The sequence below is a fragment of the Salmo salar genome, chromosome 10 (assembly GCF_965601325.2).
Source record: "Salmo salar chromosome 10, fSalSal1, whole genome shotgun sequence".
NCBI classification, from domain to species: Eukaryota; Metazoa; Chordata; class Actinopteri; order Salmoniformes; family Salmonidae; genus Salmo; species Salmo salar.
This window is the reverse complement of record NC_138300.1, coordinates 73,010,001-73,035,269: the sequence shown is the minus strand read 5'-3', so window position 1 is coordinate 73,035,269 and position 25,269 is coordinate 73,010,001. Positions and strand designations below refer to the sequence as shown.

General features: G+C 41.7%; 2 protein-coding genes and 1 long non-coding RNA gene across 4 annotated transcripts; 2 read left to right on the top strand and 1 right to left on the bottom strand.

Annotated features, from left to right (window-relative positions):
- The first annotated feature begins 433 nt into the window (after positions 1-433).
- Positions 434-24,663, top strand: sv2 (synaptic vesicle glycoprotein 2). Of its 2 annotated transcripts, none has more exons than XM_014124014.3 (13): positions 434-1,127; positions 1,365-1,463; positions 3,322-3,483; positions 3,825-3,987; positions 4,323-4,444; positions 4,789-4,952; positions 5,191-5,271; positions 16,475-16,567; positions 16,914-17,002; positions 17,182-17,309; positions 17,575-17,670; positions 17,989-18,148; positions 20,682-24,663. In XM_014124014.3, exons 1-13 carry the CDS (start codon positions 1,013-1,015, stop codon positions 20,863-20,865), a joined length of 1,656 nt encoding a protein of 551 aa, XP_013979489.1. In that variant the 5' UTR covers positions 434-1,012; the 3' UTR covers positions 20,866-24,663. The 2 variants fall into 2 exon arrangements, with proteins under 2 accessions (XP_013979489.1, XP_013979490.1); XM_014124015.3 differs by lacking the exon at positions 434-1,127 and adding an exon at positions 1,149-1,274.
- LOC145858600 (uncharacterized) lies at positions 5,296-12,326 on the top strand. The gene is made up of 4 exons (XM_082957145.1): positions 5,296-9,525; positions 9,998-10,132; positions 10,378-10,519; positions 10,774-12,326. Exon 4 carries the CDS (start codon positions 10,958-10,960, stop codon positions 11,606-11,608), a length of 651 nt encoding a protein of 216 aa, XP_082813271.1. The 5' UTR covers positions 5,296-9,525; positions 9,998-10,132; positions 10,378-10,519; positions 10,774-10,957; the 3' UTR covers positions 11,609-12,326.
- LOC123724439 (uncharacterized) lies at positions 12,905-15,119 on the bottom strand. Its single transcript, XR_006756991.2, has 2 exons — positions 13,792-15,119; positions 12,905-13,694 (listed from the first exon to the last, which is right to left on the bottom strand). It is a non-coding gene; the product is annotated as an uncharacterized LOC123724439 (long non-coding RNA).
- Positions 24,664-25,269: the final 606 nt, after the last annotated feature.

Here is a 25,269-nt window from a genome sequence, read left to right as displayed (position 1 = left end):
TTCAAAACCTCGACCCACCAGTTGAGAATCACTGCCATAGAAGAAGGCCAACCAGGTCCGTGTGACACTGACCCAGTGGCGAGAGTGGTGAAACAGAATGTCTGTCTGTCCTTTTGAGTTTTGATGCTGAGTCGTTACCCAACAAAGTAATGTTAGTAATCAGTTATGTGTGTTTCAGGTGCCAAGTTAATGGTCATGTTGTGTGTAGGATCCGATAGGGTTAAATTTGTGCAAGGTGGTGGCGGTTTTTCAGTGGGTGTTGGGTTAGTTGGCAGGCAAAAAAACATGTGATCTTTCCTTTTCCTATGTTGTGTCACAAAGTATAATGGATTTGTACTCCAGTTGGTGGCGGTAATGCAACATTATATTGGATGCCAACCGCCGTTAAACCCCACCGAAGAAGGCTAACAGCTCATCCATTTCTTAAAACAGGAAGTCGGTTCAGTTCACTCAGAGAGGAAGAGGCGAAGCAAGAGGGGCAACTTAGCCCAACATTTGTCTACTCCGGCATGTGGCGTTTTTCCGTTCACCAAGCGAGGAGTTTTTGTATGGAGGTCAATGAGAGTGTCGAATTTGGTTAACAAAAAGTTGAATGGTTTATTTGCTACATGTGGCTTATTTGATATAATCGAAGTTTTGTCATGCGTGGTTTGTTACGCGTGTACTGATATACGTAGGACACGTGACATCCCGGCAACTTTGAGAAACAACACTTAATATCGGAGTTGTGCGTTTTTGTCACTCACGTTTAGCCCTCTCATTGGCTAGAATGGTCCCACCTGATCTTGCCTCCTCCGACTGCCTTCCTTTTTTTTTTTTTAAATACATTTATTTACATTGTTAGAGCGGCCACTAGAGTATCTGGTCAATATAATGGATCATCTTTTGGTTCACTCCATAACTGTGTGTGGATAAATATGTGGTTCTCTGGTAATACAGTTACTATGTATCAAGAAAGTGTACACTGATATGTAGTCTACAAAACAAGAGGTCGTACTGGTGCTTTAGCTTGATGAAACAATCGGCTATGTCTCGACATATCCATATAGAGGCGTCCGGCGATGATGCAGCACGAGTGCCACTTCTCACCAGCCATCTGGAGCTAGCTAGCCTCGACTCGGATGAAGGTACATGCGTAAACTCCACCTGGTAGACTTGGAACTTTCATGCAGTCGCCCACGTAAACTAGTCCAACCTGTGTGCTCTTTATTAGCTTAAAAATGTAATTCTGATGTCAAATTCAACATGTAGTAGGTGTACCTGCATTATCAGACGTATGTTTTCCATTAAATGTTTTGAGTAATTTATGCTTATACAATTTACAAAGCTATTTATCACGCATGGTTTTTTTTTTTTCATTTCAGGTGAAGTTATTTTTGAGAGGAGTATTGGAGACAATGCAAATGATGTTCAGAGAAGTACACAAAGAAAACGAACATATGAGGAAGCTGTTGAGGACGCAGGTAGACTTTACTGGTATTTTGATTTTGATGTGTAACACGAGGTGTATTCATTATTATAAACTGGGTGGTTTTAGCCCTGAATGCTTATTATTAATTGTTACTGTTCTAATTACGCTAGTAACCAGTTTATAATAGTGTAATGACCCTGGGTTTATAAGCGCGGAAATCGACTCTGCAGCACGAGCATGCTTTTGCGGCACAGTCGATAGCGCGCTGGACATCGGGCTAGGTCGAGGGTTCGAGACCTGCTCCCTACTGTTTCATTACAATAGCTATAAGGCAACCCCCCCCCCCCCCCAAATCTACACACAATACTCCATAAACTGAAATGTATCACATTTACATAAGTATTCATAGTCCTTTAGGTGCCTTTTGGCAAACTCCAAGTGGGCTGTTATGTGCCTATTACTGAGGAGATTATTTCTGTCTGGCCACTCTACTCTACCATAAAGGCCTGATTGGTTGTCCTTCTGGAACGTTCTCCCATCTCCACAGAGGAACTCTGGAGCTCTGTCAGATTGACCATCGGGTTCTTGGTCACCTCCCTGACTAAGGCCCTTGTCCCCTGATTGCTCAGTTTGGCTGGGCGGCTAGCTCTAAGAAGAGTCTTGGTGGTTCCAAACTTATTCAATTTAAGAATGATGGAGGCCACTGTTCTTGGGGACCTTTAATGCTACTACAGAATTTTTTGGGGGTACCATTCCCCAGATCTGTGCCTTGACACAATCCTATCTCAGAGCTCTACGGACAATTCCTTCAACCTTATGGCTAGGTTTTTGCTCTGACATGCGCTGTCAACTGTGGGACCTTTATATAGACAGGTGTGTTACCACAGGTGGAATCCAATCAAGTTGTAGAAACATCTCAAGGATGACCAATGGAAACAGGATGCACCAAAGTTCAATTTCAAGCCTCAGCAAAGGGTCTGAATACTTATGTAAATAAGGTATCTGTTTTTATTTTTTTATAAATATGCAAAAATTCTAAATTATGGGCAATTGTGTGTGTATATTGATGAGGAAAACAATTAATTGTGTCCATTTTAGAATAAGGCTGTAATGTAACAATGTGGAAAAAATGTAAGGGTGTGAATACTTTCCAAATGCACTTTATACAATATACCATGACTAAGGGCTGTATCGCTTTGCATTGTGCATAAAAACAGCCCTTAGCTGTGGTATATTAGTCATTATACACTGGGTGGTTTGAGCTCTGAATGCCGATTGGCTGTATATCAGACCGTATACCACGGGTATGAAGAAACATTTATTTTTACTGCTCTAATTACATTGGTAACCAGTTTATAATAGCAATAAGGCACCTCGGGGGTTTGTGAAATATGGCCAATATACCGATGCTAAGTGCTGTGTCCTAGCACTCCGCATTGCGTCATGTGTAAGAACAGCCCTTAGCCATGGTATATTGGCCATATACCACACCCCTACTCTAATTACGTTGGCTACCAGTTTATAATAGCAATAAGGCACCTCTGGGGTTATACCACACCCGCTCGGGCCTTATTGCTTAAAGTGCAAACCGTAGCAAACGTCCCTTATTGATCAAGTTCAGGGGTGTAATTCATTAGTGCACACCATCATAATGGAAAACGTTTTTCAACTAAAATTAGAGTTTCTGTAAGAGAAATTCAGGTAGGTCCCTCCCCGTTTCCTTCTGTTTGGTTCCGCTTGGTTCATAGTGAATACACCCCAGGTAGATCCCTTCCAGTTTCAGCAAGTTTGCTTCTGTTTGGTTCCTAGTGAATACACTGCTGATGCCTCAGTCTCAGACATCACACTGTATTCTCATTAGAAAATGAACAGTATTCCTGTAGTGTCTGGTCTCTGCGCCCCACCTTCAGGTTTTGGTTTGTTCCATGGGCTCCTGTTGGTGGTGTGTGGATGGGCCAATGCCAGTGATGCGGTGGAGATCCTGTGTGTTTCCTTTCTGCTGCCCACGGCCCGCTGTGACCTCCATCTCAGCTCCTCAGACATGGGGTTACTGACGGCCAACATTTTCCTCGGTAAGGAATAGCTTATATGGGTAAATAGTTTAGATAATTTCAACTAACGAATTCAGTCATCACATTTTAAAGTAGGCCTAAATATCAGTTCACTTGATTACAGATGCTGCTGTATTACTTATATGTAAGTGCAGACTTAACCAGGGTTCTATTAGTGTGATAAGACTCATGCTTAACAACCAAGTCATTCATCATCAATCACATGTAAAACCAAATTTCACATCAAGTTCAAGGTTTATGAATAGCAACAATGTTTGTAAGAATTCTGTGCATAATTTGTTTTTTTTCTAAATGAGGCCTCTGACTTTTCTGTGCTCTGTTTTTGCCCTTTGTTCCCATAGGAATGATGATAGGTGGGTACATGTGGGGTTACCTGGCTGACCAGAGGGGGCGCCAGAAGGTCTTGGTGATGTCCCTGACAGTGAACGGAGTGTTTGGAGCGCTGGCCAGCTTTGCCCCCAGGTTCTGGCTCTTCCTTCTACTACGGTTTATCAGTGGTGTAGGGTAAGCACTTCATTACATACCCCTCTGATTGGACCTAATGAAGATGGTACAGACACACACACATCCACAAAGACTCCAACACGGAAATGTAATGTGAATCATTTTACAAACACTCAAAGTTGCATCTGTCCTCTTCATTTAAAGGATTAATTTCAACTTTCACCGGAGTGTCTTTCCAGGGCATAGGCTACTCATATGTTCCCCTCTCACCCTTGCCAACAGACAGTTGTCATTGAAATACCTAGACTGCTCGGTTAACACTTTGGAAATCTACTGTGTAGGTACTCTAATTGTGTAGTGGATTCTAACAAGTCTTTTCCATTTGCCTTTTCCAGGGTGGGAGGTTCAATCCCGGTCATCTTCTCCTACTTTTCAGAGTTTCAGCCCCGGCTGAAGAGAGGGGCAATGATAAGTGCTCTGGCTACCTTCTGGATGGCAGGGAATATTCTGGCAGCAGGTGCGCAGTTGACACCATTACTACACATTGTCTTCTGTTAGTCAGATGATGTTTGTCCTCGTGTCAAATGCTTGAGGGAGGTAGAGATGATTACTGTTGCATGTGTCTGTAGGCAATGTTTAGGTCCACATGCTCGTTAAAAGCATAAAATATAGACCAATGTCCAGTAATATGATTTTTCTGTTTGTGTGTCAATCATTCGTGAGACGTGTACCTAATGGAAATGCATTAACAAATAGTCTAGCTGCACACTTTTGCTCCAATGCAAATTATTTATGGAAAGTCACAATATATGATGTTAATGAACATTTAGGTAAGCGTCTGGGTGTGTGTTTTCCCTACAGGCCTGGCGTGGTTGGTCATCCCCCGGACCTGGGTCCGCTTTTCTTTGGGTGGGCTGGATTTCCAGAGCTGGAGGCTGTTTGTGGTGCTGTGCTCTGTCCCCAGCCTCACATCGGCACTCATCTTCAGTCTGGCCATGCCTGAGAGCCCCCGGTTCCTCATGGAGGTACACCAGTGCTTACAGGCCACCAATCTTTAAAATCCAAAATGCTGTCTTTAAAGACCGCCTTTTTGTGTAACAGTAGGCCAGTCATACAGTAGAGCTCCAATAAGTGTTTCTGAATAATACAATAGGACACTTAGCCTTGTATACAAGTCCAACCAAGTTCCACAAGTTAGTTTACAAAATAATATCTGGTTTTTGGTTTGTTTCTTCATTAAACACACTTCTCTTTCTTTGCAAGGCTGGCCGTGAGATCGAAGCCCTACGTGTCTTCTGCAGGATGTTTGCAATAAACCACAGAGGCAGTCTCAAGACCTTCTCAGTATGTACCGTACTATGTGTACCTTAGTGCAGCGGCTCCCAAACTGTGTGTCGGGGCAGATGTGTCGCGGGTTTACACGATTTGACATTTTTTGCCCATAGATACTCATCATTTCATTATTAGTAAATTGCTTAAAATTAGTCACAAGAGTTATATGTTTTGAATGTTAAATTAGTTTATTATATTTGGTCTGAGTATGTTTTTTCACTGCTCAGAACCGGCACTTTTCTTCTGGGGGCCTTAAGAACCTTTTGGTCAGGATGATCCATGTGTTGCTTTGCGTCACAGCTCAACCCTTATTGGGGGTTTGCCACTCAAAAGACACGTCAATTGGTGGGTTATGAAGCAAAAGGTTTGTGAACCCCAATGTATACCATCCCATAACTCTCCAGGTATAACAAACTTTCATATTTAATATATAAGATATTGGTTTTGTTAAAATGTTTTACTCAAAAAATGTTTAACGTGGAGTTCAGCAGGCACATTTATTGAGTATAAAGATTACAATCTAAACATCAAGGTATCAATTTAGAGTTATTAAAGTTACTTAATAATAACTTCTTAAATAAGTTAATGCTTGATAAATGCTTTATTAATAGTTAAATGGCTACAATGCTTAGAAATTTTGTAATTGTAAATGTTGAAAAAAATGCTGGACTACTAATTTATTGATAACATTATTTTTAGATGGTTGCTTAACATGTTTCAGTAATTAGAAGTGATTCATCACACTTACAAATCATCAAATATAATCTAAAATATTATACTTTATTAATGCAAATTATGGACCTTCATGTTCCATACAAACTCTGATAAATGTACTATGTTACTATAACATGTGAAAATGAATAGTACAGGTCATGAAACATTTCCCTCTAGGACCCCTGATACATGGGAGTTTCCCATCCTTAAGGCGGTATCGGAGGGGCTGCACACACCCAGTCACAACTACAATAGACAAACTAATTGCCCTGGCAAGAATACCCCGTGTGAATTCTAAGTAATCTTGCATTACTATTACCACTATCATCGGAAGATAATTAATCAGTATTGTAACTAGGATAATCAAAATGATCCTGAAGACCCTCATTTTCATGTTCTTTGTCCCTGTCCCCCTCCCGCGGCCCAGTAGGTTTCAGACCTCTCAGAACGGTCAAACAGCAGAACAACTTCAGAGAACCAGACCAGGGAACTGCTTAAGATACAGTAGAATGTATCACTCCTTTCAGCAGCAAACATAAAGGTCAAGCAAGCCAACCCTGAACATGGTGTTTGTACTTCAGGAAGACAACAGAGCAGACCACTGCCAGGTAGCACTTCACACCGATATAGTATTAGAACACGGGCTGGCCAATGAACATGAAAACTAGGAAAAATGCAGTAGTATGTCGAAGAACACGTAGAACGTGTTGGTCCAGATAGGCTTAGGCGAATCACAAGCAGACGAAGATTTCAGACACCGAGATTGAGAGCAAAAAAGTCTGAGGCCACCAAACCTTCCCCTCACTATCAGACATAGACATTAGTGGGGAGACTTAGAATGATGTCGGTTACTGAAGAAACAAGGAACACTTAACGCGGCTGCTCCAACATCAGGATCCAAAGTGATGGTGGAAGTAGTAGTTGCGGTTTTTGCAATAGACCTGTTCATCTCTTAAATATCTGTGGCTTCAGTGGACACTGTAAAAAGTGTGAAAAAGGGTCAGGGATTTCTATTTTTGAGGAGCAGATGACTACTAAATAGTTTTTAATTGAAAATGTTTAGAATTAAACTGACTGCATCTGGATGGAATTTACATAAACTTGAACTATTACGCACTAAAGGGAAACCCAGACGCGAGCTGCCCAGTGACGCGAGCCTACCAGATGAGCTAAATGCCTTTTATGCTCGCTTTGTGGCAAGCAACACTGAAGCATGCACGAGAGCACCAGCTGTTCTGGATGACTGTGTGATAACGCGCTCGGTAGCCGATGTGAACAAAACCTTTTAAACAGGTCAACATTCACAAAGCCGCTGGGCCAGACGGATTACCAGGACGTGTACTCAAAGCATGCGCGGACCAACTGTCAAGTGTCTTCACTGACATTTTCAACCTCTTTCTGACCGAGTCTGAAATACCTAAATGTTTCAAGCAGACCACCATAGTCCCTGTGCCCAAGGAAGCGAAGGTAACCTGCCTAAATGATTACCGCCCCGTGGCACTCACGTCGGTAGCCATGAAGGGCTTTGAAATGGCTCACATCAACAGCATCCTCCCGGATACCCTAGACCCACTCCAATTCGCATACCGCCCCAACAGATCCACAGACGACGCAATCTCGATCGCACTCCACACTGCTCTTTCTCACCTGGACAAAAGGAACACCTATGTGAGAATGCTGTTCATTGACTACAGCTCAGCGTTCAACACCATAGTGCCCACTCAGCTCATCACTCAGCTAAGGACTCTGGGACTAAACACCTCCCTCTGCAACTGGATCCTGGACTTCCTGACGGGCTGCCCTCAGATGGTAAGAGTAGGTAACAACATGTCTGCCACGCTGATCCTTAACACTAGATCCCCACAGGGGTGTGTACTTAGTTCCCTCCTGTATTCCCTGTTCACCCACGACTGAGTGGCCAAACACGACTCCAACACCATCATTAAGTTTGCTGACGACACAACAGTGGTAGGCATGATCACCGACAACGATGAGACGGCCTATAGGGAGGAGGTCAGAGAATTGGCAGTGTTGTGCCAGGACAACAACCCCTCCCTCAATGTGAGCAAGACAAAGGAGATGATCGTGGACTACAGGAACAGGCCCCATTAACATCGACGGGGTTGTAGTGGAGCGGGTAGAGTTTCAAGTTCCTTGGTGTCCACATCGCCAACGAACTATCATGGACCAAACATACCAAGACAGTCGTGAAGAGGGCACGACAAAACTTTTCCCCCTCAGGAGACTGAAAAGATTTGTCATGGGTCCCCAGATCCTCAGAAGGTTCTACAGCTGCACCATCGAGAGCATCCTGACCGGTTGCATCACCACCTGGTTTGGCAACTGCTCGGCATCTGACCATAAGGCGCTACAGAGGGTAGTGCGAACGGCCCAGTACATCACTGGGGCCAAGCTTCCTGTCTTCCAGGACCTATATAATAGGCGGTGTCGGAGGAAATCCCATAAAATTGTCAGAGACTCCAGTCACCCAAGTTATAGACTGTTTTCTTTGCTGCCGCATGACAAGCGGTACCAGAGCTCCAAGTCTAGGACCAAAAGACTTCTCAACAGCTTCTACCCCCAAGCCATTAGACTGCTAAACAATTCATAAAAATCGCCACAGGACAATTTACATTGGACCCCCGTACACTGCTGCTACTAGCTGTTTGTTACCTATGCATAGTCACTTCGCCCCCACCTACATGTACAGAATACCTCAACTAGCCTGTACCCCTGCACACTGACTCGATACCGGTGCCCCCTGTATATAACCTCGTTATTGTTATTGTGTTACTTTCTATTAGAACTTTTTTTATTTTAGCCGACTTGGTAAATATTTTCTTCTTCTTGAACTGCACTGTTAAGGGCTTGTAAGTAAGCATTTCATGGTAAAGTCTACACTTGTTGTATTCGGCGCATGTGGCAAATAAAGTTTGATTTGACACACACACACCACTAGCTAACAATCAATGGAAGTGATAGGGGCAATCGTGCAATGTTTTTGAAATAATTGCCAAATCACCTTTAAGTAACGTCGAACCAAATATTGCGTTGATTTGCCAATTAATATATACATTGCATCGATCACTTCCATTGATTGTTAGCTAGTGGTGGCTAATGATTATGGAGCGCCTTTTGGGTCTTTGTGTGTCAAAAATATATATTTTATTTGACGCGTCAAATAATCAGGACCTGAATATGACTCCACGTCACATAATAATTTAACACGTTCATTAATTTTGTACGTAGTTATTACACATTGATTACACTCTCACTCGTATTTCATATGTCACAACGATTCACCGATACCTATGCTATGAGTCTTAGATTTTGTCACTGATGATCACATTTGCATAAAGGTCGTTTGGACTCCGGCCAAGTCTCAGGTACTGATCAAAGACGTTCACTCAACTTCTGTTCTTCCGAGGTCAAATTAGCTAGCTAGTTAACAATGGTTGCCCAATTTCTCGAAAATTGTAAATCTTCCGCCTCTGATTGCACCAGACTGCTGCTCACGGACAGAAGAGATGGACTTCAACCATCAATGGCCAGGTAACGTTAACTTAATGTTAACTAGCTATCTAACGTAGGTGTTGAGAGTGAGTGGTGTAACAGCTGCAAAAAAAAGTAACTACATAATATAACACTAACGTTACCAAACTACCAACGGCGTTAGCTAGCTAACGTTAGATCTGCCTGCCATTTATATTTAACTGAACTCAAGATAGCTAGCTAACGTTAATTGTTCATAATCTAACGTTAATTATGGCATCTATAAAACGTTAACTAGTTACTGCTGTACAGTAACGTTAGCTAGCTAGCGATGTTGAATTAAGATTTTTTTTAGCTAGTTTGTAGCTAAAGTACGTTAGTTAAAACTGCATCGCCTGTTAATGCACGGTTGTCTTCATAGGTCGGAGGCTCCGAGTTGGCACAGTTTAGACAAGAGAACACTTTAGGAGTTGTTAACTACATACAGATAAAAATGTCACTGGACCCATCGGGTCTGCGGTCTATTTTTCAGGCTAGAGAACATGTTGCGGAGCCTTCGGTGGGCAAGCGGTCATTTGATGAAGAGATGGCCAGCAATCTAATTGCTGTTGCAGAGGAGTTCCTACAAGAGGCAAATTACATCCAACAACAGAACCTTACAGAGATGGCAAGTTGTTACATTTGTATCATTTTTTGTTGTTGTTGTAAGGCATGAGTGGCAAAGGCTGAGATTTTATCATTTTACTTGTCCTGTGTTAAGTCTCCTTTGTCAAGTCAATCAATAAAATAAAACATTTGGTTGGTTTATAATGCTGTTCCTAAATTCTATATGGTGCTCTTATAGTCTTTTAATCTAAAGTTTTTAGGAGTGTATTTTGTAATTAATTATCTATTGTATTTTTTTTATTTCAGTATCCTATCAAGCGCCTTTGGAGGGAAGGCGGTATCACATCACCAAGGAGCAGCTTGAGTTCCTCATAGATTGTCATATGACCATCAGACAAATGGCAGATGTTCTCAATGTGTCGCACTCTGTGTTCAAGCGGCGCATGAGGTAAGTAATTGAATAAAGCAATTGTAACACAAGAGGGAGATCTCTACATCCTCTCTAGATTTGATCACATTCCTGATTGATGTATCTTTTTGTGTTATTTTTGTATTTAGTAATTTTCAGCTTTTCAGGTCCTCACTGTTGTCAGACGCTTAGCTGGATGAGAGGATCAAAGAGCTGATATCAATAAAAACAGAATGGCGTCACTATATGAGGGAAAAAAAGTTTTTGTAAAACAAACGTATCATGTTTTTTAGGTGGAGGATTGTTATCCATGGTGCTGTGGATGGTTACAGCAGACTTGTTGGGTTTCTGAAGGCCTCTGACAACAACAGGAGTGCCACAGTCATGGAGTCATTCAAAGCAGCCATCACCAGCTACGTAGTACCATCCCGGGTGAGATAAACACCGGGTGGTGAAAACAACCATATCTGTGCCTTCATGGAGCAGTTCAGGGGTGGTGAGAGGGGAAATGCCCTCAGAGGAAGGAGCACTCACAACCAGAGGATAGAGCGCCTGTGGGGGGACATCTGGCATGGAGTCTCCAACGTTTACCATGACCTGTTCACCTTGGAGATGGAGCAGATCATCGACATCAACAATGAGGTGCACCTGTGGGCACTGCACTTTGTGTTCCTGCCACGGGTGAACAGAGATCTTGCTGTGTTTGCCAGTCAGTGGAACCACCCTGGGCTGAGGACTGAACAACGGCAGTCACCTCTGCAGTTGTTCGTCTCGGGTTCCCTGGCAACCTCCTCCAGCAGTAAGGGATTTGTTCGCCCCAAATTCAACCACCATCAGCTCTCAAGCCACCACCTCAGCTCCTCCAACCACCACCTCAGCTCCTCCAACCACCACCTCAGCTCCTCCAACCACCACCTCAGCTCCTCCAACCACCACCTCCGCTCCTCCAACCACCACCTCCGCTCCTCCAACCACCACCTCCGCTCCTCCAACCACTGGCACCGCAGCTCTTTATTGGTCGGAATGGGTGATTGTGCCACAACTCTAGTTCACCATCAGCAACACACAGATGGAACTGTTGCGGACAATAATCCCATTGGAAGGCCCCAGAGGCAGCCTGGGAGTTGACAGAGGGTTATGGCAGTTATATCTTCAGCGCCACTCGTTCCTACTCCAACCTGACTTACTACATACTCCCCTACTGGGATGAGGGATTGGACGCTATATCTTTAGCGCCACTCGTTCCTTTGAATCTGTTCATTTTCATAATGCTATTATACATTTTATAATACTAACATTCCCCCTCTTTCACACACTATATGATTTGGTCTCTAGAAAGGTACGATAGACTTCTTCAACTCTAAACGGATGGGGACCAGAGTTTAGACACAGGTGGCCTTAACTTTTGTTAAGTACTTCCCCATTCCAGTACGATTCTGTTTGGTCATATTTGGAGAGACTCAGGTACTGTTAAGATATACGGCCTATGGTTATTGTATTTTGCTCTATGGCACTTTAGCACAGCATTCCATCTGCTGACACAATATTTGTCTTCCATTCAGTACAACACGACCCAGGAGAGGCCTACTGCAAGCACTGGATTGGAGCCTTCAGAGCGTGCCTGCTGTGGAAGGACAACAGAACATTCTGAATGAACATTATTAAAACAGAACTTACATTTTTGTAATGCCCAATCGGGACTTTTATAAATTGTTAAAATAAATAGTGTGGAGAACGCCCTATAGTTTAAAAAAAAGAAACTATGAAGATAGTGGTTCGCCCCGTTACATTTTATATAATTGTGTTTAACAGCAACCTATTAAAGTTAGTAATATAACATTGTTGACACATTGTGACATCTCAAATTATGTGGTTAAAGATGGACTAGTGCAGGGCTCCTAACCTTGTTCCTGGAGAGCTACTGTCTTGTAGGTTCACTCCGACCCTAATCTAGTGCACCTGATGTTAATAATTACCTGCTTAATAAGTTAATGAGGTTAGTTACAACTGAGGTTGGATTGAAAACCTACAGGAGGGTAGCTCTCCAGGAACAGGGTTGGAGTGAAAACCTACAGGAGGGTAGCTCTCCAGGAACAGGGTTGGAGAGCCTAGGACTAATGGATCTAGTTCTTAGATCAATGCATTTGAAATTCGATAAGTCACTACGAAGGTGCAGTTTCCAGAAGTGGAGCTGTCACTTAATGCAGTGGATGGGAAGCCTTATTTCATGTAGTTCTAATTAAATGATAATAGCTGAAGTTAATTTGTCCTTAATGTAGGACATCAAATGATCAGATTTGGATGAGTTGGCTGCAATATGGCAGCAGTACTTCAGTCAATAACAGCAACGGCTATTGGTTATTAGTGAAGTGTCAGTAAAGTGTTACTAAAAAAAACTAACCTTTAACACCAAGACAAGCAATATGGATTGTATCATTTAATTTGAATGATCATTAAGTGAACAATAACAGCCAATATGTAAATACAGTGCATTTGGAAAGTATTCAGACCCCTTGACTTTTTCCACATTTTGCTACATTAGAGCCTTATTCTAAAATGTATTAAATAAATAAAAATGTAGCGTCATACCAAGAAGACTATGGTGTAATCGCTGCCAAAGGTGCTTCAGCAAAGTACTGAGTAAAGGGTCAAATGTAATATTCCCTTTTTTTTTATTTTATACATTTGCAAAAATGTCAACTTGTTTTTGCTTTGTCTTTATGGGGTATTGTGTGTAGATTGATGAGGGTAAAAAATTGTATCAATTTTTTAATAAGGCTGTAATGTAATAAAATGTGGAAAAAGTCAAGGGGTCTGAATACGTTCCCAATGCACTGTACAAACAATAGATGTAAGTAGATAAATGCTTAAAATGTTGTGTAGTTACATTTTCAAACACTCAATTGCTACTGTAATTTAGTGCTACTAGATACAATTATGTATCATAAAAATGTTTTTATGCGACACCGAAATGTGGTGAATTCACAATACCGGAGGTCATGAATTCCCTAAAGGCATTGTAGGTGCTATGAAGAGGGAGCCTTAGTGTCACAGCACACGTGTTTGCCTCTGGGTACTTTTTCTTCTGCTGCCCAGCGAGAAGCCCTCGCGCTGTGTGGAGGAATTCGATGGTTGGGGGTGTCCTCAAACCCACCGTTGCCCCAGTAGCAAACTCCCAACACCATCACCACTGTTAGAGGAGGACATTCTCCATCTGAGGAGTACACAGTAAAACATTTAAAATACATATTTAAATCACAAAATGGAATAATATGCAGTTACCGATAAACTTGAACAATTTACTATTTTACCTTGCACCTCAGCCAGCCAGTTGAACCAACGGCAGATGGTGTCGTACTTCAAACACCGCCGGTTGCCGCCAGGTATGGAATAGGTTACTTTAAACAGGTCCCTGGCAGTGGGAGGCTTTATGGAGTCCTTCAAACAGTGCTCGGAAGCTGCCTGGGTGGGTCCCCAATGCTTCGAGCAGCCCAAAAGAGTTGAGATGATATTTGAACCTGTTATGGTTTAGAGACAGTATGTATATTTAAAATAAGTGTTAAGGACAATATATTGATGTTCAATTTAGGGGGGTGGACTGATTAAAAATACTTACGTTAGAGGAGGTAATGACAAGTACTTCACAGATTTATGACAGAGTTGACTTACTGCTCCAAGGCCACCTGCATGCTCCCTTGGACAAATTGTTGAGCTACCAATTCAACCACACCATCTCTGTCCTCCATTGTCTTGACAACAATCCTTTTTTTGTAGGGGAACGAGCCTCCTCCTGTCTGTCTTAAAGGCCTCTACATTTGGATTCATCTGGGGGAATGTTTCCCCCAAAACCTTCAAGAAGCTGCTCTCCTGACCATAGGGCACTTTGATCTGCCTCACAGGATACTCTAAAGATACTGAGATATGGAAACATTATTTAAATCTAATAAAAAGTATCCTAATATAAAACAGGGAAATAGTCCATGATCTTTAAATCAGTAAAATAACCTGCAATAAGTCTTATGTTGAATCACAACATAGATTCACACCTAGCTTACTTACAAAGCAAGCACTGTGTCCTCATGTACTACATGGATATAGGTAAAATGTACCTATCCTGTTCAGCTACCGGATGGTAGGGTCAGCAATCAGGCAAACCCTCATAGTTATCAACCTGCTTCTCCCGGTTTGTCGCCTTTGGACTCCAGCATTATTTCGTCTCCTGAACGATTGAAATCTGACATGTGCAAACGTTATAAATGTTACAATAATGACACTCAGCATAATCGACGCCGCCCATACTCGCGCACCCCACGGTAGCTGTTGCAATCATTAGCAAGCTAACGTTACTACGTAGTTGTGCCGGTTAATGTTGACTTTTGCCAGGTATTACCTAACCTACCAGAATGAATCCTACCTTTGAACCACCCGATCCTCCTGGGGTGGTTGTAAAGGTGGTTGCACTTGCATGGCAAAACTTAAAAAGCGGTCTCATGTTTTCAAGGTTCGACATGACTTAGTCGTTTGTTGGTGATGATGAATGAGAAGTTTTTCATATAGATAGCAGAAGTTTCTACTGGCTGTTTAAAGAAACCATGGAAAATCGAACCATGGATTACAGTGGCTCCTGTCACATGTCATAGACTACTTTCAGGATGAGGAACCATAAAACATCCAAGTTATAAAATCCTGAACTTCCCCTTACGTGAATACAATATTTTGCAATCCAAATGTGTGACATTTCAAAGAAATATATTTTTAAGTATAACATTTTAACAACTTAATTTTAAGTACTTAATTTAACATTGACGAAAGTCTTTAAAAAACAATGACTATATGAATGTACAAAGCCATCGATCACGTGACACCATTCATTCCTATGTCATGACTTCATGACCTCATCAGTCCATTAGAAGCTTTCAGGCCCTACACACTCCGGTCGCAGAATGGATGTACAGCCAGATCTGGGTTCAAATACATGATTTTTATATCACATATCAGTTTAGGATTAGGTATTCTTCATATTGTGGACCCTGCTCAATATACAGTACATGTCTTGGAGGGACCAGTTAGACCAGGGATGTCAAATGTGTTTTATGGGCCATTTTTGTCCCCACTTTTTTATTTATTTTTTAAATGTGGCCATCACTTGTGCTCCCTCTTTCCAGTAATGGCCCCAATGGAAAAATTACTTTTACATTCCAAGTTAGAAAGATCACTTCTTAATGTTTTGGCCTTGATGAACTGCATGTACTGTGTTACTGTAAGTGTATAGTGGTTGCTTCTCCAGTCAAGCAGTAAATATCTCTAAACCGATCCATTCTTCCTGAACACGTGTCTCCATCTTTCTGTAAATAAATACAGCCCATCACATGGAGCACGTTATGTAAAAGTAGAGGGAAATTGGCACTCGTGGCCTTTCTGATCGGCCCCTCTTCACAGTAATGGCAAAACACACTTGCAAGTTAGACAGACATACAGTATGTTTTAGCTCCCCATATCCCTGTACTAAAATCTGCCCAATTCTGTTGATATCATCTTTTCAGATCCCTTTGTTTTGGCCTCGATTAACTGCACATACTGTATTAGCTCATATACCAGAGGTGATCAATGTTGGGTCTCTATTCAATCTGTATCTCTTAAGTGTTACAGATGGCGAGATAGAAATGTGAAAGGTAATTTCCAATTGAGACAATATATGCAGTGATGAATGCAGTCTCCGCTAACACGGGAACATTGCCTTTAAATTTAAATCACGCTTTAACGCTGAACTTCCGTGATACGGCCCTTACCCTTCACGTTTCAGTGTGGTTGCAGGCTTTTGCTCCAGCCAAGCAGTAAACATACTTCTACTAATCATAGTCTTCCTTTATTAGTAGAATTAGATATTTACATTTACATTTACATATGATATATGATATGATATGTAGATATGTTAATGATGCTACTACTTTTCACTTGATATGTTAAATATGGTGTGTTCTGTATCGTTTACAGATTTGTGGGCTGCATATCCCTTCTGAGAAGAAAGAGAGGGAGACTAGGAGAGGTGGAACACACACTTGGTGCTTTGTCAACCTCCTCAAACAGGTAACACCATGCATACATGTACACGTGCACACAGACATAGGAGACCGGCACATACACAAATACCCTCTCATAATGTTTTTTTTTTCTTCACATCTGGATCACCCTCCGATGGGGTATCACAGCTTCAAAACGAATGGATTTGCTGAAGGAAATGTTGTACTGTACTTTATGCTGCATCTCAGATCCCCTATATACATGCATACTGTTGGCCTTTACATTCAGGTTTTTCTTTATCACATGAGGTTCAGCACAAAGTAAAATACAAACCCAGTGTGTGAATATTCCAATAACACTTATATGTAGGACATGTTTATTTTCACTTAAATCAATGTTGCTTGTGTTGCAGGGCCTGGCACCAATAAGACAGCTGTTTGTTGGAGAGTTGGCCTCTAGAAGTGTATGTCTGGTCGTCATATTCTACTGCATCTCATTTGGGTGGGTCTCAGCTCTCCTTAATACAATCTGTCTGTCTTCAGCTGTCCTTGTTATCCATACTGTATGTACGGATGACTTTTTTGACACAAATATACAAAAATATTGACATCTCATATTTCAGGGGGTAGTTATCCCGTGTCCTAACCCCTTTTTGTGTGTGTGTGTGTGTGTGTGTGTAGATACTATGGGCTGTGGATGTGGTTCCCAGAGCTTTTCAAGAGAGCAGAGGATGGAGGCTCACCCTGTGCCAATGTGTCTCGCTTACAAAGCCATGACAACCAAAGCTGCTACCCAGTTAAAACAGCAGGTGTGTACAAAACACGGGAGCAATGCACTTCTCAATAAAATGTTCACTCCTGTCAGACTTACAGAAAAAGGTTATGTGTAAACAGTAGCTATGTATGTTATATAAATCTGTGGGCACCAGTTTCTCTTTAATGATGAAATATTGTGCTATCTATAACATTTTGCAAAGTTTGTTATTCAAGTAAAAAAGTATATTTCATGGTACTTTACTGGCACTTTTATTTATTGAAAACTAAGTGTGTGTGTTGGACTGCTTCCTTTCGCAGTGTACATGGAGGGCTTTATCACTGCAGCCTCAAACCTACCAGGGAACATCTTCACCGTTCTCCTAATGGACGTCATTGGAGGAAAGGCCCTGCTTTGTGAGTTGTTTTCCCCTCCCTTCTTAAAAGACAGTAGGGCATGATCAAAAAATGCATTTAGTTATTAGAAGTTTCAGTGACATTGTGGCTCAATCAGAATAATTTTGCAGCATTGGGAATGGTGTCATAAAATGGCCATTTGCAGACGCTTTGATCCGAAACCTCTCACAGTTAACCCATGTTTGTGGTCTATGCAGGAATCAAGTCACAGTTGCTAGCCTAGAACCACATTCCAACCAAAGCCATCTTGGCATGGATTCTATTCCCCGTGTGTGTCCGTCTGGTTTTTTGAAGTATGTACTGTGCTCTCTGTCCCAGGTTGCAGCCTATTGTTGTCCAGTGTGAGTGTGTTCCTCATCTACGAGGTGAAGACGAAAGCACAGAGTCTGCTCATCTCCTGTGTTTTCAGTGGAGTGTCTGTGGTGGCCTGGAATTCCTTGGACGTGTTGGGCACTGAGCTCTACCCCACCCAGCTACGGTAACTGCATACACCATCATAATAGCCTGGTCCTAGATCTGTTTGTGTTGCCTTCCCAACTCCTATGGACTAGAAGGCTTCACGAATCCACCTGTACCCGAATACACGAGACCCGAGCGGGTCCGGATCCAGAATTCTAAATAAAGTCACGGGTCTGACCTAATATGATTGTCACGAGCCTCGGGCATGTGTAATTTTAACGGACTTGTCCGGAAGGGCCCGTACAAGTCATAGAGCCTCACTCCGTGTTTGACAAAAGTTAGGAGATATCTAATCAATGGAAGAGGAGAAGGATAGGCTACAACAACCAAGAGCCAACAGGTAGGCAGGCTGCTACTTAATATTCAGAATGACGTTGTTGTCATTTGTAACTGTAGGATGAAGAAGCGCATGCGCTGCAGCCTCAGTTAGCCTGCTAGCTAACGTTAGCTAGCTTAACTAGCTTCTCCCGGTTTGATGCAGTCCAAGACAGATACTACGTAATCATATTTGATAATAAATAACCTAGCTACGTCAGCTATTAGTCTACTAAGTCGGCATGGTTGGTTGCTGTCTCTTCCTCCCTGCTCCCCATGTCACTTGCTCACAGTACAGCCCCTCCCCCGCCTGCTAGAGCGACACCCCACTCGCTTTCAGCTCCTTTTTAGCTTAAACAATTACTTTTCTGCTGCTTCCCTCAATCGGATCAGACAGGCTCTGGATCTGACCAGATATATACAGTCGTGGCCAAAAGTTTTGAGAATGACACAAATATTAATTTTCATAAAGTTTGCTGCCTCAGTTTGTATGATGGCAATTTGCATATACTCCAGAATGTTATGAAGAGTGATCAGATGAATTGCAATTAATTGCAAAGTCCCTCTTTGCCATGCAAATGAACTGAATCCCCAAAAAACATTTCCACTGCATTTCAGCCCTGCCACAAAAGGACCAGCTGACATCATGTCAGTGATTCTCTCGTTAACACAGGTGTGAGTGTTGACGAGGGCAAGGCTGGAGATCACTCTGTCATGCTGATTGAGTTCGAATAACAAAAGGAGGGTGGTGCTTTGAATCATTGTTCTTCCTCTGTCATTCATGGTTACCTGCAAGGAAACACGTGCCGTCATCATTGCTTTGCACAAAAAGGGCTTCACACGCAAGGATATTGCTGCCAGTAAGATTGCACCTAAATCAACCATTTATCGGATCATCAAGAACTTCAAGGAGAGCGGTTCAATTGTTGTGAAGAAGGCTTCAGGGCGCCCAAGAAAGTCCAGCAAGCGCCAGGACCATCTCCTAAAGTTGATTCAGCTGTGGGATCGGGGCACCACCAGGACAGAGCTTGCTCAGGAATGGCAGCAGGCAGGTGAGGCGAAGACTTTTGGAGGATGGCCTGGTGTCAAGAAGGGCAGCAAAGAAGCCACTTCTCTCCAGGAAAAACATCAGGGACAGACTGATGTTCTGCAAAAGGTACAGGGATTGGACTGCTGAGTACTGGGGTAAAGTCATTTTCTCTGATGAATCCCCTTTCCGATTGTTTGGGACATCCGGAAAAAAGCTTGTCCGGAAAAGACATGGTGAGTGCTACCATCAGTCCTGTGTCATTCCAACAGTAAAGCATCCTGAGATCATTCATGTGTGGGGTTGCTTCTCAGCCAAGGGAGTTGGCTCACTCACAATTTTGCCTAAGAACACAGCCATGAATAAAGAATGGTACCAACACATCCTCCGAGAGCAACTTCTCCCAACCATCCAGGAACACTTTTCCAGTATGATGGAGCGCCTTGCCATAAGGCAAAAGTGATAACTAAGTGGCTCGGGGAACAAAACATTGATATTTTGGGTCCATGGCCAGGAAACTCCCCAGACCTTAATCCCATTGAGAACTTGTGGTCAATCCTCAAGAGGCAGGTGGACAAACAAAAACCCGCAAATTCTGACAAACTCCAAGCATTGATTATGCAAGAATTGGCTGCCATCAGTCAGGATGTGGCCCAGAAGTTAATTTACAACATGCCAGGGCGGATTGCAGAGGTCTTGAAAAAGAAGGGTCAACACTGCAAATATTGACTCTGCATCAACTTCATTTAATTGTCAATAAAAGCCTTTGACACTTATGAAATGCTTGTAATTATACTTCCGTATTCCATAGTAACATCTGACAAAAATATCTTAAGACTGAGGCAGCAGTCTTTGTGAAAATTAATATTTGTGTCATTCTCAAAACTTTTGGCCACGACAGTACATAACGGGTCTAGTTGTCCTCGGGTCCGTTCGGAACGGGTCTCTGTATTTAAAAAAAACAACGTATTTATGCATATTGGGTCCGGGTGGGAAAGCCCCAGGTCCACTTTAGAACAGGTTCTATTGGTGCTCTATTGTCACGACTGGTCCAAGATCTGTTTCTGCTGTCTTGCCAACTCCTATGACATGTAATGGGACCAAGCTACCATACAGCCTTCTTTTAAACAATTTCCCAGCAAAGGCACTTTGCCAGGCTGATTGTCTTGTCTCTCCCACTGTGCTCACTGTCAATCTTGGTTTATTTTAGGTCCTCCGCTCTGGGCTTCTTCACAGGAATAGGCAGAGTGGCAGCCATCATGGGTAACATAGTCTTTGGCCAGCTGGTGGACACCAACTGTGTGATACCAGTTCTACTTGTGTCTGCTTTGCTGCTGACAGGGGGGATCACTGCCTTGCGCCTGCCACGCACTAAACAGGCAGAGCTCACCTGAGGCCTCTGTGAAATGAAGTCCATAAGACACACTTTTTTTCCTGCTCGTAGTCCTCGCCAAGGGTTATTCCCTGAACCTAGTCTACCTAGAGATGCCTTTTTCCTATCATGACCAAAGATAGATGTAGAATAGATTTTATAAAACGGATGTTGTGAAATGCTGGATTGCACAAGTGCACTTTGAGAAATCGTGCACCTTAATGGGTTCTCAATCATTAACAAGTCATTGACCAGAGCTAATACAGTGATCTCCAAAAGTATGGGGACAGTGACACATTTTTTGTTGTGTATTAAAAGTAGTCAAAAGTTTAGTATTTGGTCCCATATTCCTAGCATGCAATAATTACATCAAGCTTCTGAATCTATAAAGTTGTTGGATGCATTTGCTGTTTTTGTGGTTTCATTTCTATTGGTCACAAAAGACTCAATGGTAAATAATGTATTGTCATTTTGGATGAACTTTTATTGTAAATAAGAATAGAATATGTTTCTAAACACTTCTACATTAATGTGAATTAGTGTTGCATGGTATACCGGTACCACAGTAATATCACGGTACCAAAACATGATACCAACATTTATAGATTATCGCTTCATATAATACTAACACATTTTTCAGTCCTACCGATCTGAGGCGCTGGCGCCTGTTATAAAATGTGTATAAAGTTAGTTTTGTTTATAAATTCTGTAAAAAAAAAGAAATAAATGCAACTAGTCTCTTGTATGTGCTGGTCCAATAATGTCCACTTAACTTTCATGCCATATCACTTGTAGCAGCTGTAATCCGCCAGCCCATCCCATTCCAGCCATCACTCACCTGTTTCTCTCCGTCTGCTCTTCCTGCACATCCATTCCTTCATCAGTTTTTAAAATATAATTTAGCCGTGATGGCAAGGGGGGGGATGCATACCCTGATCAGTCTTCTGTTGTTACATTTGTACATTTAATACTTTGGAGCAGCGTGTGCAGAGCAAGCAAAATTGATACATTGTATGTCATTTAACCTCTGGGTTTAACCAAGTGCACAGGCCAGTCTTATAGGCTTTGCAAGTTTGCTGTCACACAGCAGTGCCAGAGGAAAAACAGCTTTGCGACAGTCATACTTGCCGCTTTACAGCAAAGAAAACAGCTCCTCTCTAGATCAAACGGTTAATAAAAAAATGACTCATTACCGGAGCTACCTTTTTTTTTTTTCTACCTCTGATTTTGCGCGCATTTGGTATACTGAACAAAAATATAAACACAACATGCAACAATTTCAAATATTTTACTGAGTTACAGTTCATAGAAGGAAATCTATCGTTTGATAAATGAATTTGGCCATCATCTATGGATTTCACATGACTGGGAATACAGATATGCATCGATTGGTCACAGACATCTTTAAAAAAAAAGAAAAAAAAAAGAAAGTAGGGGCGTGGATCAGAAAACCAGTCAGTATCTGGTGTGACCACTATTTGCCTCATGCAGCGCGACATCTCCTTCGCATAGAGTTTATCAGGCTGTTGATTGTGGCCTATGGAATGTTGTCCCACTCTTCTTCAATGGCTGTGTGAAGTTTCTGGATATTGGCGGGAACTGGAACATACTGTTGTACATGTCGATCCAGAGCATCCCAAACATGCTCAATGGGTGACCATGTCTGGTGAGTATGCAGGCCATAGAAGAACTGACATTTTCAGCTTCCAGGAATTCTGTACAGATCCTTGTGACAAGGGGCCATGCATTATCATGCAACATGAGGTGATGGCAGTGGATGAATGGCACGACAATGGGCCTCAGGATCTCCTCACGGTATCTCTGTGCATTCACTTTGCCATCGATAAAATGCAATTGTGCTCGTTGTCCGTAGCTTATGTCTACCCATACCATAACCCACCGCCACCATGGGGCACTCTGTTCACAACGTTGACATCAGCAAACCGCTCGCCCACATGACCCCATACATGTGGTGTAAACAAATTTGTGCACAACATTTTTGAGAAATAAGCTTTTTGTGCATATTTTTTTCAGCTCACGAAACATGGGACCAACACTTTACATGTTGCATTTATATTTTTTTCCCCGAGTAATTTCACAAACCATGTCGCGGGTCGTTTTAAACTAATCCCAGGACGCTTATTATTGTTTTGATAACAAACAATGTTGTTCCAATTTGATTGGCACAGGAAAAAAGGCCTGCTATCATTGGTATCATGGTAGCATCCACATGAATGTAGAAATATATTCTGTCCTTATTTACAATAAAAGTGACTCCAAAATGACATTAATTTCTATTGGGCACAAAATAATCTGAAACACAAACAAAACAAACAGCAAATGCATCCAACAAGTTTAGAGTGACAAACTTGATGTAATCATTGTGTGCTAGGAATATGGGACCAAATACTAAACTTTTGACTATTATACACCATAAGTGAATTTGTCCCAATATGTTTGGTCCCCTAAAATGGGACTATGTACAAAAAGTGCTGTAGTTTCTAAATGGTTCACCCGATATGGATGAAAATACCTTCAAATTAAAGATGACAGTCTGTTCTTTAACATCAGTTTAACATTATTTTAAATTAAACAAAGTGCTGTGTAAGTGTTGGTGCTCACTGTGTATCCGATATTAATAAATCAGTGATTCATTGCTTCATTAATTCATTGCTTGAGTCTGGGCACTTAAAGGAGAACTCCACTTACTATCTTTTGGTCTTTTTTTTCATTAGTCCACTGTTGATACAATCACAACATGTTTTGCATGTTAGCAGTCAAGTTTAAAAGATATTGGAGTTCAAGAAGCCAAGTGTTACCAGCCACATCTCAAAACGCATCATCATCATGATGTGGCCGGTGATACTTTGCCTGAACTTGACTGCTGACATGCAAAACATTTTTGGGACTGTATCAACAGTTGATTATTGGGGAAAATACCAAAAGATAGTTTGATTGGAGTTCCCCTTTAAGTCAAGTGACAATCAAGATAGTGTGGCCCACAATGTTTTTGTCAAAATGCTAAGCAAATCCAATGTATAGGTAATTGCATTGAGTTTATTTATCCAAAGATTTATGACCATCTGTAAGGATGGGTTGCCACTGCTTATAGTCCATGTTATAACCCACCTTGCATCGAAACCCAGATATGGTGCAGAGCGTTCCATTTGGTTGTTGGGGGGCAAGGAGACCTCCGCTCTGCTAGAACCATTGACAACTACTTACCGTTTAAGGGATTGTTAAATAAATGTAAACTATTTGGTTGTAATGTCATCACCTCTTCAAGAGCACAGTCACAACTACAAATGTCAGATTATTCCATGTAAAACAATTGTGCACATTTAGCTCTATCATCAGTGTTAAAGTAACTGTAGGCTTTTCATGATCAGTAAACATTGATCAGGCTATTTGAATTGCATATACTCGACGGTAGTGATGGGTTCGGACTTCTTAACTGTTGGAATCATGAAATATACTTATTAATTTCACTAAGGGAGAGAGGATAATGTATTGGATATGTTATTGTTAGCCATCAGGGATCCTATGGGAGGAGAAGAGACAGTCTGGTACCAGTCACCATGACAGCCGTGAGTTGGGGAGGAGTGAGGAATTTGGGCAGAGGTCAGGTTAGATGAAGTGAGGAAGAATATATATATATATATCACTAATCTTCTGGATAGCAACAGAGGTGTATTGGCTGTTCAGATGTGTAAGGGGCTCAGCATAGGAGAAAGGGTTAAATGTCAGTGTTTGTGAGAATCTGATATTTGTTTGTTCAGCTGTTCGATCCTTTGGGGTGAATAAACTTGGTTGGAGCTTTTATAGTGTCCGTCGATTTCTAACTGATTTTTAGAACCTAACAGTAGCCTCAATATATATCAATATTGGCCACTATTAATTGGATATTTGAATGATATAAAAGTTAACTATACCTGACAAGTATGAGTGGTTTTGGTTAATTTCCCGTCCTGTCAAGCAGCAGAAGGGCGCAATTGCCGGCGATGTAATAAATAAACTAAACCAAAAAATACTGTGTTAGCTGATAATGTTTACTTTGCAAGCTACCGGTAGAAACATGTACAATTGGATAAACATAGTTATAAGTTGACCTAATGTACTTTTTTCTCCAACGTAGGCATACAGTACCTAGTGAAGTTGGCTCCCCTTTCCCCATTTTGTTTTTAAGTGTTTAATCACGATTTGCTGCTGACAGACATGATAGGCTGTTGATTGGACCACGTCAAATTGTCTAGCTAGCTAATAGCAGATCACCTCAATATGGCTAGTTGACAAGCTAACATTCAGGGGATAAACTAGATGGCTATATTTGTATGGAGGACCAAACCTGCCGTAATTAGAAATAAATGTATAAAATCAATCAATACACACATAAATAGATAAATACATGAATGAATAAATTCATATA

Bases quoted from the DNA above. Each gene is read 5' to 3' on its own strand.
- sv2 (XM_014124014.3), top strand. From the start codon at position 1,013: ATGAAACAATCGGCTATGTCTCGACATATCCATATAGAGGCGTCCGGC. The intron at 5,272-16,474 runs GTATGTACCGTA...TATCGTTTACAG, and splicing joins GCAGTCTCAAGACCTTCTCA to ATTTGTGGGCTGCATATCCC. The intron at 17,671-17,988 runs GTGAGTTGTTTT...TCTCTGTCCCAG, and splicing joins TGGAGGAAAGGCCCTGCTTT to GTTGCAGCCTATTGTTGTCC.
- LOC145858600 (XM_082957145.1), top strand. From the start codon at position 10,958: ATGGAGCAGTTCAGGGGTGGTGAGAGGGGAAATGCCCTCAGAGGAAGG.